Source organism: Sander lucioperca, chromosome 9 (genome assembly GCF_008315115.2).
Source record: "Sander lucioperca isolate FBNREF2018 chromosome 9, SLUC_FBN_1.2, whole genome shotgun sequence".
Classification (NCBI taxonomy): Eukaryota; Metazoa; Chordata; class Actinopteri; order Perciformes; family Percidae; genus Sander; species Sander lucioperca.
In genome coordinates, this window is record NC_050181.1 from 24,509,248 (window position 1) to 24,528,671 (window position 19,424).

The following is a 19,424-nucleotide window of genomic DNA, read 5'->3' on the forward strand; positions in this document are numbered from 1 at the left end:
CAGATAGACCTACAACCAATCAGAGCAACAGAGTTGTAAACAAATTCAACCCAAGCGCTCTTTGGTGACGTGGTTGATTACCTTACTGTTGATCATCTGTCCATCAATGTATAAAGCCCGCCCTGACAATTTGATTGGTCCGAACAGCTTGTGGGCGGGGCTAAGTTCGGCTGGCATCCAGGCTACCCTATTGAATTGTTTTTAGCTATTAAATTCATATCATACGGGAAATTAAAACCGGTATAGCCGTTCAACCGCTTCATAGTGACACTACACATCGTGTTTTACCTCCTGGAGACGGCATCATTGCACTCAACGTGGCCAGAATTCGTTCATTTGGCACATCCACAGTTTATAATCTCTAAAAAAATATTTTCTTATTTGTAATTATTTGCTTTTCCTAATTTGTGTACTTTTGTGAAATTATAAAAGCAAGAAAAATTCAGATTTTGTATTTTTTTTTTTTAAAGGCAGAAAAGTATAGTTCAGTCACATTTAGAGAAGTCCAGATGGTGACAATGAGTGCTTTAGGTGAGCATGACTTAATATTAAATGCACCATGCTGGTGTTTTTCTGTACTTTAGCCCAGGATCAGATATCGTCTCTACCAGTCTGAAAGGAGGAGAAATATAAAATACTATGCATATAGAGATGATTATATCACACACAGTCTCATCTTAAGAAACCTCCACTCCGACCATGACCAAAATGTGAACCACTACATCTCTAGACAATATATTTTGCCTGTTTGCTGCAACTAAACCCACTGTTTGTGTTGATTTTTAGCTTAATTTGCATTTATTTTTGGGTGATTTTGCTCATTTGCTGTCAACACCAAATACTGTATGTTTCTTGCTGGTTTTTTTTTCTTTCACCCAAACTATAGTCGGTTCATACTCTCACGACAAAAACGTGAAGATGAACATCCTCTTTCGACATCCTTCACATCCTCTCATGCCACAAAGTGCACTAAAGCCAAGCCTCCTTCTCTTTGTATAAAAATGCCCCAAGCGTTATTATGGTTAGCTGTTGGCTGTGATTTATGAAAGTGACATCTTAAGTTTCACGGATGGTTAAGAGGAGGACCGCATAAAATTGGATTTCAGGATGTACGGGGAAGGCCAGGCCTGTGCACCACAGTAAAGAGGCAGCGAGTATTATTCAGAGCCTTTGAAGGTCTAAGACTTTTCCATGTCATATACTCTGACGTTTTCTGAGTATTCATCAGCATCGCAGTATTTGTTTTCACGTCCACATGTCACTGAGGGAACTGAGGACATTTCAGCATAATTCTAAATGTATGCCTGCAGCAAAAAGGTGTTTTGTAGCTTTAGGGGCTATCCACACAGAGACGCTTTTTGATGCAAACGCACACATTTTGCATCGTTTGGGCCGACCGTCCAAACGGATCCTGTAAACGCACTGCCTGAAAACACACTTTTTTGAAACCTGGTCCCAGGGTGAAAAAATTCGAAAACAGCTCCCTTTTGGCTTCTTTTGGACGGCGAAGCCGCATACGTTCGTATCAATGATGTCATCGCCACACCCCTCGACCTCTTTTACACCCTCTCTTACCCGCGGCCACTGACACACACACGACTGCGGTGAAGCTAAGCGAGCATATCCCTGTCTCTGCTCCCTGGCACTTCCCTCTGCCGGTCCTGGATTCTACACCAGATATATTGCTAACGTTATGTAGCTAACGTTAAACATCGCTAAAGTAGCTGACCACTCCAGTAACGTCAACGTTGGCTGCTATGGTTAGCTGTTTATAAAGTGGCAGTAGGCAACTTATCAACTAGCTAGCTAATCTGTCTGCTTATCAACTCCTTGAACGGATTATAGTAACTTTTAGCACGGCTTATTGTAGAAAGGCTACCGCAAGAAAAACGTGTAGATTATCAGAAAGACACTGGATCATTGATGTTTGTTTGACTGCCGATGTTAGCTAGCAGAGCTAACGTTAGCGCGCTGCAATCATGTCCGATGGCAGACAGAATTGCAAAATAAAAAGCAATCCAACAGCACATTATACAATGTAAACAAAGACACGTTTTCTTGCGGCAGCCTTTACAAAATGAACAGTGGTGAAAGTTATTATAGTCCACGGATGTATTAAGAGAACGTTATAGTCTATCATGTTATGATGGGAAGTGGAAGTGACGATGCTCTTCTTCTCCGTGTTTTGGTGAATTTCTGTAGCAGAAACAGCGCCGCCTATAGGCCTGGAATGTGAAGTAGCGCGTTGAGTCTTTTACAAATGGATCCGTTTGGACGCAACTATTGTGTACTACTACTACTACTACTACTTGAAACAAATCCAGGGAAGACGTAGTACGTGTGGACGTGGCCTTAGTTTGAGTGACATCAAGAGTGATCACAACAAATATGTCTTGGACTTGTCAGTGCATCAAAGCCACCACACATTTCCCAAGTACTTTTATTCAAAGAAGTTCAAACTATTGTGATAGCATGTAAACCTAGGCCCAAACATCTCAAGCACATTGTTATTGAGCAGTTTGCTTTAACGTACCGTTAAAAAAAGGATTCAGTTGTTGCTGAGGAGGTGACTGAACTATCTCTTGCACGACAGGAAGATTTAGGGTCCTATCTTGCACCCAGCGCAGCGCAAAGCCCGACGCAAGTGTCTTTGCTAGTTTAAGACCGACGCAGTTGTCAATTTCCCGTCCAGCGTCCGCGTTGTTTAAATAGTAAATGCACCTGCGCCCATCTGTGCGCCCATGGGCGTACTGGTCTTACAGGGAGGTGTGTTCAGGTGAATTCTTGGCGTATTGCTATCTTGAGGCAGCGGGAAGTGATTGCGCCATTAAGAGCAACTTAGTGAAATGCGCCTAGGCTCGTGCACAGCGCGCGCACACTATGCTTGTTACACAGCAGCACACACACATGCAAAAGTACAAATAAAAATATTACGGTGCAAATCCTCCATCATAACAGCAATGCTCCAAGGTCCAAACGTGCCTGGCTTTTAAAGGGAATGGGAGATGATCTCTGATTGGTTGATTGCATGTTACGCCCAAAACACACCTCTGATTAATGAAGACACTAAGTACAACCCTTTAGAACCATGCGCCCGGTGCACAGACACTTTTTTCCGCCGTCAAACTAGCAAAAGTGGATTTGGACACGCCCTAAACACACCTGCGCCAGGCGCTTCACGCCGTGTGCTTAGATTGTTAAAATAGGGCCAAAAAAAAAAAAAAAAACTATGCTGCTACTACAACTCAGACTATTGTTACTGACGCTGTTACTATTATATTAAGGCTTAAACCACAGATGTTCTCATGACTAGAAACAGTACCACTGGTACTCTTTTTAACTTGTAGTACTACTGCTATTACAAACGTAGCCTCTCATAAGTCTGTTTCTTTGTAATTTGGTACCACAACTCAACTGCACTTCAACCTACTTTTAATTCACAGAAAAAAAAGAAAAATACATCGGCTGATTTCTTTCTTTTTCTTTTGTTTCCCCACAGTTGAGATGAATAAGGAGGTCATGTCACGCGTGGTGAAGAAGAGGCAGGCGGACCCCAAGGTGGTCCAGTATGTGTGGGCGGCCATCGAGGTCGTCCGCAACCAGAAACAAATTGCAAACATGGACAGGATCTCCAAGTAAGTTAATCACCGACAAGACGGATATGATGACCTGTATCTTACACGGCACGTCTGTACGTTGTCTATAAACTTTTTAAAGGGTCAGTTCATCTGCACGTTGTCTGTTGACTACAGTTAAGACCTGTTAATCCTCCTGTTGTCCTCGGGTCAAATTTGACCCATTTTCAAAAACGTTCCTATATCCGAAATTTCGGTTTCAACCAAATTTTCAAAAAAAAATAACGTGGATGGTTCCTTACAACACTCTTCACAAGTAAAATAAATGATCACTTCACTACTTTCATTTGAATTTTTAGTTTTATTCAATTTTATTTTTGAATATTTTTGAAAAAAGTGACAAAAATGTAGGGAAAAAATTCACAAAAACGGCAAAAAGTGCAGAAAAAAAATTGACTAAAATATCGGGATAAGTGACCCAAAAAAAAACTTGGATAAAAGTGACAAAAACGTTGAAGAAAGTGACGTAAACATTGAGGGAAAAGCAACAAAAGTGTTGAAAAAGACGACCAAAACGTTGGAGAAAAAAAAAGTTAAAATTTAAAATTTTGACCCAGAAAAACTAAAAGTTGCATGGTCGACGGGAAGACAACACAAGGGTTAAAGGATACCTTTTAAAGGGTTAGTTCAACTAAATTAAAAAAGCAGTTTCCCACTGATCAAGCCATGCAGGTTGCTCTGATTTCATCTGCTAAGATTTTAAAATACCTGTTCCTTACGTATTATTTAACCAGCGCAATACAGATGAGGTGAATGGGATTTTATTTATACAGTTCACAGCAGTGCAAAGGGACATTTATGGCGTTTTTCCATTACATAGTACCTGCTTCACTCGCCTCGACTCTACTCGCCTTTTTTCGTTTTCCGTTACGTCACGGCAGTTTCCTGCGGCGTCTCTATGACGACCAGCCACGCTCGCCTCACGCATGAGGCGGTACTAAATCGGCAATGGAAAAAGGAAGACGGGGCAGCGCGGTCGAGTAGAGCTGGTACTAGCAGTGGGTAAGCGCCATTAGTCACTGCAAACTGTTGTCACGGTGACTACTTTCACATTTTTGTTGTACAACAAAGTGGCAGGAGGTACAGAAAAGAGTGAGAGGGGTAATAGACTTATGAGATTTTTCAACGTTTGAGTAAATGCCGTGCGTCTAGGCCCACTTATCCACGGTGATGTACATTTATGAGTATTAGAGGTGAAAATGCAATGTCCTTTTTTATGAGGAATTTTGTTTGGAAGGATGTTTTACCTCTTAAAAAAACCTTTTTATGGTTTTCCACTGCTTACGTGTCCTTAAGCAAGGTATTCCCCAACGGCTCCCTATTTAAAGATTTTCTGGTTTTTCACATCAGCACAGTGATGACCGGAGGGGAGAAAACCAGTTCCACACACAGACATGCCATTACTTGAACCTACTGTATGTCGACATGTTGTTTTACAGGAATCATTTCCCAGGCTTTTTGTGCTATTATGCTATTTTTTTTTTACCTTGAAATGAAATATCTATACTTGTGTTCATAAAGGTTGCTGAATAACTCACAAATACATTTAGTTTTTTTTTTTTAACTATTGGTACAGTTTTAACATAATCAATAGATCATTTACCATTCGTTTCTAAAATGACAGGAAGTAGTGAAAGCGTGCCATCACAGTTTACAATGATATAATATGGAGAAAAGCATGAATGTTTGAGAAGCTGGTATCCCGTCATCTGTGCTTGATAAATAACTTCACGATTAATAGAATTGAGTTAGACATGCCTAAATGACGTCTTCAAATTGCTGTGTATATCCAACCAACAGTCCAAAACCCAAATATATTAAATTTACTATGGTAAATTTACTATATTTGGGTTTTGGACTGGTTGGCTGCATTTAACGGAGGAAATTGGTAAAAAAACTCACATTGGAGATGCTGGAACTAGAGAACGTTTGCTATCATTGGACTAGAGATTAAGCAATCATTAAAATAGTTGCTGATTAATTTTTCTGTCGAATAACTTATCGATTAAGCCACTAATTGTCAAGCATTGTTGTTAATGTGCGTGTGTATTGGTGCAAAGGCAAGGCATTGATGTTCTGTTGAGCCCTGTTTGCATTCAATGCCATACCAGGCTGCGATCAGTCAGATTGACAGCTGTTGGAGTTTTGACATTCTCCAGCTGTTATTCACTCATTGCCATTCTTGCCATCAAGTCAGCCCCGTATTGCAGAGCAGGTTGGGTTCAGTCTGCATCAAACGTTGTTATTTCATCCGTGGAGTGAATCTCACGTTGTTCAAACAATGCAAACTGGCGACCAATCATCAGCAGACCTCACTGATCAGCCGGCGGATGGGCTAAATGCAACACTTAGCACATCTCATACACGGCGAGTTGGCGAGCACCTTTGGAGCTGGCTGCCTGCCAGATCAATACCCCCGGCGGCGGGCGGCTGTTGTCATGGTAACAGTCTGCAGCGGCATGCAACGGACATCCCCTAGCTCTCCAGCACAACCACCCCTCCCCGCTCCCACACACCTCCACCCTACACCCAGTCACACTGTGGCTTCATTTCTCCAAACTTGCTTTGTGGCCAAGAGGGGGATGACTTTGGTTTTGAGGAAATAGAGGAGACTGAAGTCAGCGGCAAATAATTAACCGCCCTCTCTCACGTGATGGGAAATAAAGGTATTTTACTTTATTGTCACATACACATACAGTTATGTGAAAAAATTACGACACCCATGCTGAAGTTGACTAAAAAGAGGAATAAAAAAAATCATCTTTTGGAAAGTGAGACTGGCATGGGGTACTTTCCATAAAATCATCTCTCAATGCAAATCAAACCAGCTATTAGGCTAACTGAAATAAAACCATGCCAATCTCTAGGTATGGTGAAGGGTATGTGATGATGTGGGGTATGGTGAAGGGTATGTGATGATGTGGGGTATGGTGAAGGGTATGTGATGATGTGGGGTATGGTGAAGGGTATGTGATGATGTGGGGTATGGTGAAGGGTATGTGATGATGTGGGGTATGGTGAAGGGTATGTGATGATGTGGGGTATGGTGAAGGGTATGTGATGATGTGGGGGTATGGTGAAGGGTATGTGATCATGTGGGGGTATGGTGAAGGGTATGTGATGATGTGGGGGTATGGTGAAGGGTATGTGATGATGTGGGGTATGGTGAAGGGTATGTGATGATGTGGGGTATGGTGAAGGGTATGTGATCATGTGGGGGTATGGTGAAGGGTATGTGATGATGTGGGGTATGGTGAAGGGTATGTGATCATGTGGGGGTATGGTGAAGGGTATGTGATCATGTGGGGGTATGGTGAAGGGTATGTGATCATGTGGGGGTATGGTGAAGGGTATGTGATGATGTGGGGTATGGTGAAGGGTATGTGATGATGTACAAGGGAACTTTATCAGGATGCAGAGTATCCAGGATACTCTGCATCCTGATAAAGAGATGATAGAGAGATGATTTTCTGGAAAGTACCCCATGCCAATCTCTAGGTATGGTGAAGGGTATGTGATGATGTGGGGCTATTTTAATTCCAAAGGCCAAGGGAACTTTATCAGGATGTATAGTATCCTGGATCCATGAAATAACTGGCCTTTAAAAATAAAAATCTGCCTGTCTCTATGGGAATTTAACATAGGGGTGAAAAACAGAGGCACTTACTTATGCCCCCTGTATTTTAAGGAAGAACATTTATTTATTTACGATACATTATTCATTCACAAAGAAAATTGGTGTCCTTAAAGATTGGATTTTTCCTCATTTTTTTAATTAAGGCATTAAGATCAATTTCCTAAAGATGATTTTTTTTATTCCTCTTTTTAGTCAACTTTAGCATGGGTGTCCTAATTTGTTCACATGACTGTACATGTAGCGGAATTCATTCTCTGCATTTAACCCATCCCTCAGGGGAGCAGTGGGCAGCCATTTACAGCCCGGGGACCAACTCCAGATCTGAGCCAGAGCCTTGATCAAGGGCACTGACTGGAGAACCTAGTACATGTTTTTTGGTGGTGGGGGAAACCGGAGCACCCAGAGGAAACCCACGCAAACACGGGGAGAACATACAAACTCCACACAGAAAGGCCCGGAACGACCTGGATTCGAACCCAGAACCTTGTTGTTGTGAGGCCCCAGTGCTAACCATTGGGCCACCATGCTGGAAATGAAATGCAATTGAATGAAACTGTAATTTTCTCGTACGGCAGGGTCACAGCCACAGCAGTCAGGCTGCTTCTAGAACCAATTAGTTAATCATTAACCAAGCTAAGGGCTAATTTACAAAGCCTGGTGTGTGTTTAACCAACTGTAAAATTCATGGAATATTTGTTTTTTTGTTCTTTCTAGTTAACATTTAACAGTCAAAATGATGAGTCAGTTAATGAGAGAGTACCAAAGATACAAAATAATGCCTAATCACTCACAACATACAAAATAACCCTGTACAATATCAATAAAAATCAACCAACAAGGAGACCAAACAAAAACACCACACCAAAATGCATCTTTCTCATTTTGCTGAATTGCTGTAAATGTATTTTTAGGCCAATTAAAGGAGCACACTGGGTTGGGGGTGGTAGCTCTCAAAATGTGTAATGCTGCCCAACAAAGACAACTAGACACACAATCAATTGGCAACTAACTTTTGTGTAATTTGACTTGAAGTCTTTTTAAAAAATATAATCATTAATATCAAACATTAGATGGTTGCAGCCCCCAAAAAGGGAGCATTTGCTATTTTTCGTTTTGTCTCTGAGAAAATTGCGATAGCCCTTTTTATATTACAGTAGATTGATAAAATAATAGTTACTTTTTAGTCCTACATGATTACTATAAAAGTACTTCAGAAGTATAATTCTAAAGTTAGTTTTTGTGCTCATGACCTGAAATAGTTAAAGCCAGGTGTTCTTAAACTTTTCATGTCACCTTACCACAATAAGACATTCCTAAGTAAAGTTGTGATTTCAATTCTGTGCAACCCAACTCAGAAAAATGTTGTTTTACTACAAATATGTTCACAGTAACTCCAGAAAACGGTCTGATACATTTAAAGTGCTCATATGATGCTCATTTTCAGGTTCATAATTGTATTTAGAGGTTATATCAGAATAGGTTTACATGGTTTAATTTAAATTAAAAAAAAAAAACCATCTTTTTGTTGTACTGCACATTGCTGCAGCTCCTCTTTTCACCCTGTGTGTTGAGCTCTCTGTTTTAGCTACAGAGTGAGACCTCTCACTTCTGTTCCATCTTTGTTGGGAGTCGCACATGCTCAGTACCTAGGTAAGGATTACTAGCCAGTCAGAAGCAGAGTATGAGGGCGTGCCCTGACAGTACCTAGGTAAGGACTACTAGCCAGTCAGAAGCAGAGTATGAGGGCGTGCCCTGACAGTACCTAGGTAAGGACTACTAGCCAGTCAGAAGCAGAGTATGAGGGCGTGCCCTGACAGTACCTAGGTAAGGACTACTAGCCAGTCAGAAGCAGAGTATGAGGGCGTGCCCTGACAGTACCTAGGTAAGGACTACTAGCCAGTCAGAAGCAGAGTATGAGGGCGTGCCATGCTAGCAGCTAGGTAAGGACTACTAGCCAGTCAGAAGCAGAGTATGAGGGCGTGCCCTGACAGTAGCTAGGTAAGGACTACTAGCCAGTCAGAAGCAGAGTATGAGGGCGTGCCATGCTAGCAGCTAGGTAAGGACTACTAGCCAGTCAGAAGCAGAGTATGAGGGCGTGCCCTGACAGTAGCTAGGTAAGGACTACTAGCCAGTCAGAAGCAGAGTATGAGGGCGTGCCCTGACAGTACCTAGGTAAGGACTACTAGCCAGTCAGAAGCAGAGTATGAGGGCGTGCCATGCTAGCAGCTAGGCGAGCATTATAACGTATGTTCCAAAGTGACCACGTTTGTCTCTGAAGTAAAGGCTGGACTACAATAGAGCTGTTTGGAGCAGTTTGTGAACAGTGTTTTCTGTTGGAGATGGCAAGTCCCTTTGGGGTGGACTTTGGGCTTTTTCACTTTGTAAACCTATAACATGCACAAAAAAGATATATAACACGATAAAGGAAAGGGAAAAGCCAAAAAGCATAATATGAGCACTTTAACATCTTTCCTTTAAGTAATCCAGTCTGATTTGTGTTCACCTCACAGACATACTATATAGGCCTCTCCATTGTAACTCCGGAGTAAATACAGACTCTCACCTGATTCCCCTCTGACACATTCTGTTCGTTGGCTGTCGGCCACAGTAGAGGATCCATGACCTTGCTCAGAGAGGTTCACTGCCCGTCAGCCGGCAGCGGCAGGAATCAAGCAGGCCATTATTTGAAATGGTGGGATGCATTAGAGGAGGAAATGGATAGGAAAGACATTCTCTAAAACAGACAGTCTGTAAAAGAAGAAATAGACGGTGTCTTGGGTGGTATAAATATCATTTACAGAGCTTTGGGGTATTGTTGCTGGAAAAATTATAAATCTGGGAGGCAAGTAATTTTCCATCCATCTTCGTCCGCTTATCCGGTATCGGGTCGCGGGGGGAGCAGCTCCAGCAGGGGACCCCAAACAAAAAGTAATTTTCCGACTATATAAAATGCCTGCTCCCTGACTGATGATCATGTATACCACGTGTCAAACTCAAGGCCCGCGGGCCAAATCTGGCCCCTCGCAGATTTTGATCCGGCCCGTATATCAATTTAGGTTCACGTTACATTTTGACCCACATAGTTCATGTCACTTTTTCCAAAGTTTTTGTCACTTTTTCCCGACATTTTTGGCATCTTTTTCCAACATTTTGGCGCTTTTTCCGATATGTTTGACGCCTTTCCCAACGTTTTTGGCACTTTTTTCAACACTTTAGCCGTTCATTAGACGTTTTTGGTGCGTATTTCAAGTTCTTGACACTTTTCCCAACGTTTGTGGCGCTTTTTTTCAACGTGGTTGGTGCTTTTTTCTATGATGGCTGAGGAACTTTTTTGCTGACTTTTTGGGGGCTTTATGAGGCCCAAACTGTAAGTAAGAAGACTATATGAGACATGCAAAAATACAGTCAACATATTTGACATTTTCTCTTAAATAAAAGCATGTCAATGAACTACTTGATGCGATTCTCATTTTCCAGTCTTAGTGAAACTGAATTCGACACCCTGATGTATACGGTCATTAGAGCTGGTTTCAAGGATGTCAAGCGTCTTGAGCAACCATTTAAACAATTCATGACCGCAGCGCTAATCCAAGTTGTAAATGGCACAAAGAAATGGCTACCATACCCACATAGCTCAATTCCTTCTCATTCTCCTGTCCAGGTACCTGAGCCGTGTGTTTGGCATGCACCCTAAGGAGACTGCCAGACAGCTGAGCTTGGCCGTGAAGGACGGCCTGGTGGTCGAGACCCTGACCGTCGGCTGCAAGGGCTCCAAGGCCGGCATCGAGCAGGAAGGATACTGGCTGCCCGGGGATGAGATGGTACGTTTATCCGGTTCCTAACGCAGTGGACAGTGAATCCTTTTTCTAGAATATGTTTTATCGGTCTCCAAAAGAGAGCAGATGCGTCCTTTTAATGTCCAATATTTACCTGGTGGTGTGTCTGTCGGTGCCTGTGTATTCACACTGTGAGCGACGTTGTTGTTAGGAATTCACTAGAAGTCCAACATTTCCAAAAGAGCTGAATTTTGGAAGTAAACCTGTTCAATAACGACTAATTAACTTTGCTTTCACCGGCCAACAGGATGTATTGTTTCCCCTCGGATGGGATTTAGTTTTATGATGTAGTTATAGCTGGCAACAAGACATGTATAATTCCAGCCAATCAACGCTCGACAGTAAAACATTTATTATGAAGATTATTTTCATGATTTGTTCATTTTGCTGAGTGTTGTCTTGATTGATCCATTACTAATTTGGTCTAATAAATCTTTAGAAAACGGTGAAAGATGCCCATCACAGTTTCCTGAAGCCCCATGTGATGACATTGAAGTATTTCTTTTTTAACTAACAGTCCAAACTCAACAAGTTCCCATAATGCAAGATGAGGAAAAGCAGGAACCTCAGCTATTGGGACGGGGGAAAGTTTTACATTGTTGAGATTAATCGGCTCATAAAATAGTAAGCCGATTGTTGGCAGCTCCTTGAAAGATATATAATAATACTAAATAGATAGAAGTCTTGTAGAATGGCTGCATGTTTCAGTGTCATCTATGGGAATGTCAGTATTGTTGATTTAAATATTTATATTCTTTTGAATGTAGAGACGAAGAAAAAGTCCAAGGCACTCTTCTTCAAAATGACTTAAAAAGCCTTTATTTTACTGGCTTTTTCATGATAGAAAATTTAAAAGACATTGGGAGAACTAACCCACGCGTAGCGGCACTGACAGCCTTCTTCATTTATATTCTTTATTTTTGTTTTCTTGATTCCAGATTACTGCTTTAGTTTATTTGTATTGTATTAACTGAGACGCACGTCTCAGAAACCAATTATGATTATTTATGTAAGAAGAAAAAGAAGTGAAAAGGAATGAAATTGTCCATGTGGCCATAACGTACTGCAAACGATAAAGATCCAAGCAGCAAAAAAAAAAAAAAAAAAAAAAACCCAGACCGTTTTGGCTAATAAAATGAAAAAACACATCTTCGGTGATGAAGTATTCGAGACCAGCAGCACACCGATTCTGTCAGGATGTAGGCGCCCATCTGTCAAGTTGCTCGCAGTGTGAACACAGTTTTAACAAGAGTCACAGCACGCACACATTACAGGAGGACGGACTCGGCAAACGGGAGAGGGAAAGTTGAAGAAAAAGAGTGGTATTTTGGCCAAATCGAGGACTTCAATATTTAGTTCTGTGTGTACTGTATATAAAATTGTACACATGTATCATCTGTTGACCCGCTCAGGCAGCCCTCTGCTGTGCAGCGTTGTGATATTAATGTTTTTTTTTGTCTTCATGTAAAGTCCTTGTTTTCATTTTTCTCTCTTATTTCCCTTGTGAGTTCACAGTGTAGCGTTGTTTTTCACTCGTCTCCGTCACAGTAGCGCTGTCACTTCACTGCACTACCTGGGGAGAATCCTCAGGCCTTCTGCCATTTGAAATGCAAAAGAGCACTTAATGGATTACTGTGGAAGTGCCACATTAACATGTGTTTGGTGGTTGCTTTAATCCCAGTGCTTTTTGCACCAGGGTGCTAAACACCCTGGCTGAATCTGCTACGCGTCACCCATTACGCTGCAAGAGCTTCACGAGTGATTTGTAAGAAAGAATTATCACGCGGGAAAAACAGAGATGACGGATGATCCGAATAGTAATAATACAAGAAACTGATCTGCTTTTCGGAGTTCTAACATGAACTAGTTTGTGGATTTGACTTGCTCATGTACAAAACATGTCCCAGTTTATATCGACTCAAGCTACATTGTGTAGATAAGATTTGAATCTAAGGTTATTTGTTATGATCGCAGGCCAGAAAATGAGTCATGGATATCCTGCAAAATTTGGCACACAAAATTGGAAAATGGGTCTGTCTGTACCGTTGTGGTGTGTGTCACCACAAAACATTGATATGATTTGAAAAGAAATCTCTCTCACGACGTGACGCTGTCCCGTGTCCAGCGGAGCTCAGGTCGTTTTTAGCAACAGGACTTTTAAACACTACTCTCTGAATCACTTGCAATCACAGGAGCCGAAAGCCGAGGGAAGCAAGGTAAGGGCTGCATTGTTACTTTCAAAATCAGGGTTTTTTCCCCCCTCATCCGATCCCTTCATTTTCTCTCCCCCACACCCCCGCCCCCCCCTCTCTCAACTAACATCATTCTGTGAGAAATCGGTTCTGCCACATGCAGTGCTGTCGGGGATTTGAGTGAATCTTTTTTCATGCAGGTTGCAGACAAACTAAACAGCGCAGAGTATGTTCTGGTCAGTTCAAAAGTTGTAGGCTATGTTTAAATTTATATGGAAAGCCTCCTGAGCCAGCAGCGGCGAGAAATTCAGTCTCCTTGCACTACGCAAGGCTTGAGATTGAGTCTGCTCGCTGCATCCTTAAACGAAATTATCACACAAGGTGAAAGCGGGAAAACGTATCAGCTTTCCATTTGGAAAATTGCCTACAGTGCATTCTATCGAACGCACTGCCAGAAGCTACTCGCTGTCATTCAGTTCTGCTGTAAAAAGCTTCATGAAAGTCTATTGCAGCGCTGTGTCTACATGGCCAAATTTCTTGTGGAAGTGATCAGTGATCTTGATGAACTATGGGCTCGCTACTTATCTACAGATGTGCCGTTGCTTGATTTTTTTAAAACACAAACGCTCACTTTGTGCAGCTCAAAGCTGCATGCAGTCTTTGGCATTTTAGACGCTGCCAACTAGAATCAAATGTCAAGTGTAAATTTCCGCTTGAACACTTCTTAGTGTTTATTTAATTGAACAACATGACAAGCAATGCTAGCATAGCCGCAGGTTGGTAGCAAGCATCTGTGCGTTTTTGTAGTATTTTGGTCTTGGTAGTTGTAGTTCTCCACAGAGGGGGTGTGTTCTGCCGTGTTCTTAACTTCTGTCTGGCATGCGTATTTTTCTTTTTTTTCCTCCTTCATTTTAAATTGATCAAACAGGGTGGGGACGGGGGGACGGGAAGGAAGTGTGGTTGTGGTTTGTGTGGTTGTGTTCTTTAGTTTGCTCCGTGCCTTTCAGCCGACTGGCTCCGTCAGGTTAGCTGTTACTCAGTGGACAGAGTTTGAATGTGAGAAGCAGCGTAGAGCAGTTGCTAGATGGAGGCAGCGCTCCCTCCGCAGGTGCCTGGATTCAATCCAGTTGGCATGGGCTGTGTCCTTGTATCGACCGCAGGAATATATTTACTCCTCAAACAGCTAACCACAGCGTTTCAACCCCAATCATAACATTTAAAGATAGAGTCAAATTCTTGAAAACAAGTTTTTAAATGCACTGCCTCAAGTCAGATTGGATTAAATCCAGGTTTGCCAGGAATGATTACCTTTTCATCTGGAAATGTATAACCTAAATTTGAGAATTGTGAGAAAAATGTGAATTTTGTAGTTTGGTAGTTTCAAGTTTGGTAGTTAAACTAACAACTTGCATGATAATGAACATGACATGATGTGTTGAAGCACTTTAACAGTAACCACATACACTGTTAACAAAACCCTTATTACACATTATTTCATTTGATTTACTAACCCATTATTTGTGACAAAGTTCTGTGAGCGTCCTTGTTCAAACACGGTATTCATCTTTACACCCTCCTCGGTGATTTTACTTAGTTTATGAAGCTTTTTTTCTGCTCTATAAGCTTCCAAATGGAAGATGATCAAGGATGAATTGTGTGGAAACAGTGCTAGTAATATTATTATTATTATTATTATTATTATATAGTGCAGGAGTTACTTAATGGACACCACCTCCCTTAACATCATGAACAATTTCTAATTATGAAGTAAAGCATTAACCGTGCTATTTAATGTGTGTGGCTTACCATCTTGGTTAACCAATTTCCTGCAGGAAGTCCTGAAATGAGGAAGAGCCATATGATGATACATGTCGTGAGACACTTTAGAAGCATGCATTTTTTTTTGTACTGTCAGATATTTTACCTACATACCGGTTTTATACAGAGGTGTCTTTCCTTTGACGTAATAGGAAATGTTGCAAATCACTGAGCAGGACTTAATATGAATATTGGACTTTATAGAATAGAATAGAATGCCTTTTATTGTCACTATACACATGTACAATGAGATTAAAAGCAACTCCTTTTCCAGTGCCAACATGTACGTAAAATAAAGAAATATAACAACATGAAATGAAATGAATAGTGCAAAAAAGGGGGGTAAGGTGCACAGTTCTTAGACGCTATATACATATAACAAAAATAAATAAATGTGGTGTTATATACAGTGTGACATGCAGTGTGGGTTATTACACAGTATTTGAATATTGCCCAGTAGTAGTGAACATATTCAGTGAGTAATAGATATTGCACAGTATACAGATATTGCACAGTAATGGAATTGCACATTGCTTTAAATGATTTTTGCATCAATGTGATTAAATACTTAGATTTGTCCGGTATTTATTTAGCTAAATAACTCGTCGGCAGTTGCACTTCTGTTGGTAATATAGTTTTTTTTAATGCCACAATGTGATATAGCTCACTTGATGTGACGTTGACCGATCACTTTAGGCTCAACGTGTGAACGCCGGCCAAAATCTTGAAATGCAGTCAAGAAACTACTGTCTGAAAAGAGTTTTTTAGGAAATAAAAAGCCCGTACAAAACGTGCAAAAGTACATACTCATTTACAGTTAAGAATCTGTCAGACACTACATGTGAAGCACTTAACAGTCCTTCCAGAAAAATGCTTTTTTTTGTGATTGTTGTGGGCAAAATCCTTGATTATGCGGCACGTTTTCTTAAAAAATGCGATGGAATATGCGGGATATTTATGCAATTTTATGCGATGAAATTGCGGGAACTTGCAAAAACTGTGGTTTCATCGTGGCTTCATCGCGGGGTTTGCAGCTTTTCGATGATGATGATCATGTCGCGTAATTACATCACTTCATAACGTTCCCATGGCAACAGGGGGAAATGGTTGCTCTTGTGTGAAGTAAACGCAACATTTTTCAACTTTCTGCTAAGATATATGTGACTTTTTTGCAACGAAAATGCGGGGATTATGAAATCATGCGAGCCCCGCATATTTTGCGGCCAAAGTGCGGCATATTTGAAACAATGCAGCCCCCGCATAAATATGCGGATATTGGCTGATTATGCATTGAATTATGCGATCGCATAATCACGTTTTTCTGGAGGGACTGACTTCACCTCTAAAACAAGCAGGATCCTGGGGGAGTTTTTTGGCGTTTACCCACTGCTAGTACCAGCTCTACTCGGCTTGGCTCGACTCTGCCGCGGTGCCCCGTCCTCCTTTTTTCCATTGCGGATTTAGTACCGCCTCATGCGTGAGGCGAGCGTTGCTGGTCGTCATAGTGACGCCGCAGGACACTGCCGTGACCTAACGAGACACACACTCACAGAACGTGGAAGATGTCTTGTTTTTGATTCTCGGCATGTGGCTGTTTGCCAGAAGACACATTTAGTTTCAAAAGAAGCTGGAGGCAGCAAAAAAAGCTGCTGGCTAAACTTTTTAAAAATGCCGGGTTTGTTCAGGACACCCCCCGTCTGTCGCTATAGCAATGATGACGCAGTGATTAGTGACGATTCTCTCCGACCAATCAGTAGTCTGCAGGTTTTCACGTCACCTTTTTGGTATCGCCTCAGCTCGCTTGGAACCTCGACGGAGAAAAAGTACCTGTTGGCAGGTACCAGGGACTTTTTTTCATAATGGAAAAACAAAAAAGTAGAGTAGAGTAGAGTCGAGTCGAGCAGGTACCACGTAATGGAAAAATGCCATTTGTGTAGGTCATTGGCAGCCGTGCTAACCCTGCTGCTCAGCCTTGCTCGGCGCTCTGGCGTGTCCCAGCTTGACACAGACAGTGCAGAGCTGAGTGGGAAAGCAGTGGGGAAAGATGGCTTAAGGAAGCTAACCCTCTGGCTGCCTCAACTCCTCCTCTATCACTATCCAAGTCCCTGTCCTTGTTGGCAGCTTTTAGTTGAGGCCCATTTCTTTCCCCAAAAAGCACAGAGGTATGTTTAGAGAAGTGATTTAAACCCAAAAAGCAGATTTTCTGGCTTTGTTTTGAAGTCTTTTTTTTTGGTTCTTCCTGATTTTGCTGGTAGGCTTTTGAACGTTGGTTGCAGATCTTTCATTGGCAGGGGAAACATTGTTATGTCTTGCTATTATTTCATCTTTCAGTGTCAAACATTATGTCGCTGTTATCCGTTTTTGCTTGGACCCAGTTCTTTCCCCGACACGCTCCTGTCGAAACTGGCTGTACTGCGGAACCACAGACACCGTGTCCTTGGCTCAGAGTGCTCCGGCCTTTTAAAGTCGGCCACTTGTCTTTCATCAGGCGGCCAAAACCATAGTAAAGTGCCTCTTGACATTCAGCAGAACACAAGGACTATTTCTGTGTTGTCGAATGTTTGTGTGGGTGAAGAATCTCTTACGCTCTAAAAAAAAAAATAGAAGTCCTTTGAGGAATCTGTGGATAGTTTTTCAGAGTATATTCTCACCTGGATGGGCTTTAATTGTGAACCCTCTATACATTTCCCTTTTTTCCGTTCTGATCATTTGAGAATATGTGCTGTGCTGTACTCTACGTGAAGAGCCTTTTTGGAGTGAGAATGTGATCTGACCATGACAGTGTTTCCCCTAGGTTGACGGCTTTGGTGCCGTAGGTTAGTGTTTTAGATTATCCTTTTTAAAAGAGTCCCCGAAGAACCGCTGGATTTGAGTGCGGAGTGCTTCCTCCTGGGGGGCCCTGCTTCTGATCAGGGCGTTTGGTGTTGCAGCGACACTGGCTGGCAGCGTGGATGTCAGAGCTGTCCCCCATCTTTTTGTTCTCCGTGACTATTTATGATTACGTATGGGCTTCTTTCCCCTACACTTCGGACTGAGGGGTCCACGTTGGTTTCAGTCTGCATGTTGCTGCTGCAGTGTGCATCCTCGTTAAAGATTTATGCAAATCAGGGTTATTTAGGAAAAGGCATTCATGCAGTAAGATGTTCTTCTCTGATCAAAACCACAGCGGTAAGCAACCTCTTTCTCACACAGTTCATTACCTGACCATCACTGCAGTTACAAGCTGATTCTAGTGTGCTTCCTCCAGCTCAAACCCAACCTACAGCACATGAACACATGGAGAAAAGATCAAGATAGAGATATTTTTTTCCCCTCTCTAGCTTTTATAGAGCGGCCCTCCTGCTCTCCCCTACTGAGTCGCTCCAGACTGTGAGTGGGAGGAGTTGGACTCTTGACAGATTGATAAGTAGTTGAATTTTAAGCGGTTCATGCTTCCTGTCTCTGTGCCATTGACTTAAACCGCTTACTGAAAACTACTACTGCAACATGTGTGTATTAGGATTAAAGAATACATTGAATAAATTGTCTAATTTTTCGCTCACTCTCATCCATTCATTACCTTCCTGCCACAAACAGAAACACTCAAATAATTTATTAACCTTTAATTATCACAGAATAAAGGCAGGTTTATAATGGTGTTTTTATGATTAAAATTGCAACACACACACACACACACACACACACACACACACACACACATAATTACGTTTTGTTTTTATTTGATTTGTATTGGTAGCTAGCTAACATTAGTTGACCAGTTAGCGGGCAAGCAAGCTAACATTTGCACAGCTAACAGCACTCAGCTAAAACCATAATATCACAATATATTTCAAGTTGGTGTCACTTTTTGGGTGTTTTTCAGCACCGAGTAGGGGGGGGGAGTGTTTGCTGTAATGTTACAACACCGCTGAGAACTTACTTCACGGCTCGGACTGGCCGCTGAGTATCTTCTGGGCTGGCCGCCGAGTATCTCGGCATTTGATGCATTACTTCCTGTAGAATTTCAATGATATGGTGTATTTTGAAGTTGCTGAAATACAGTGTGTGCCTAGATATAACAATCATGCTACCAGATCTGGAAATATTCATAGCTGGAATTTGTCAACTCTTATTCTATGCAGTACCAGGATTTGTTGGATTGAGGCGTTTTTGAAACTGTAGTAATTAAAAAGTTAAATTTTTTTGTATACACTTCATAGCCACTTTTAAAAGGATACCGACCAATGTTCTTCTTTTATTCAACTTCAACTAACCTGGGACTTTTAACTTGATCTTTTTTTTTTTAAGCATACAAAGTCGAAACAAG

The 19,424-nt window shown here is 41.7% G+C and overlaps 1 protein-coding gene across 6 annotated transcripts in view; it reads left to right on the plus strand.

The window, feature by feature from the left end:
* Positions 1-19,424, plus strand: part of zmynd11 (zinc finger, MYND-type containing 11) — a 41,948-nt gene that overhangs the window by 2,529 nt on the left and 19,995 nt on the right. For 4 of the 6 annotated variants that reach the window (XM_031291022.2, XM_031291026.2, XM_031291023.2 and 1 more), the window contains exons 2-4: positions 3,500-3,635; positions 10,934-11,093; positions 13,301-13,324. In XM_031291022.2, coding sequence (XP_031146882.1) covers positions 3,505-3,635; positions 10,934-11,093; positions 13,301-13,324 — 315 coding nt within the window. In that variant the 5' untranslated portion in view covers positions 3,500-3,504. The remainder of the gene's footprint in view (positions 1-3,499; positions 3,636-10,933; positions 11,094-13,300; positions 13,325-19,424) is intronic. The other 2 variants (XM_031291025.2, XM_031291027.2) reach the window with 2 other exon arrangements.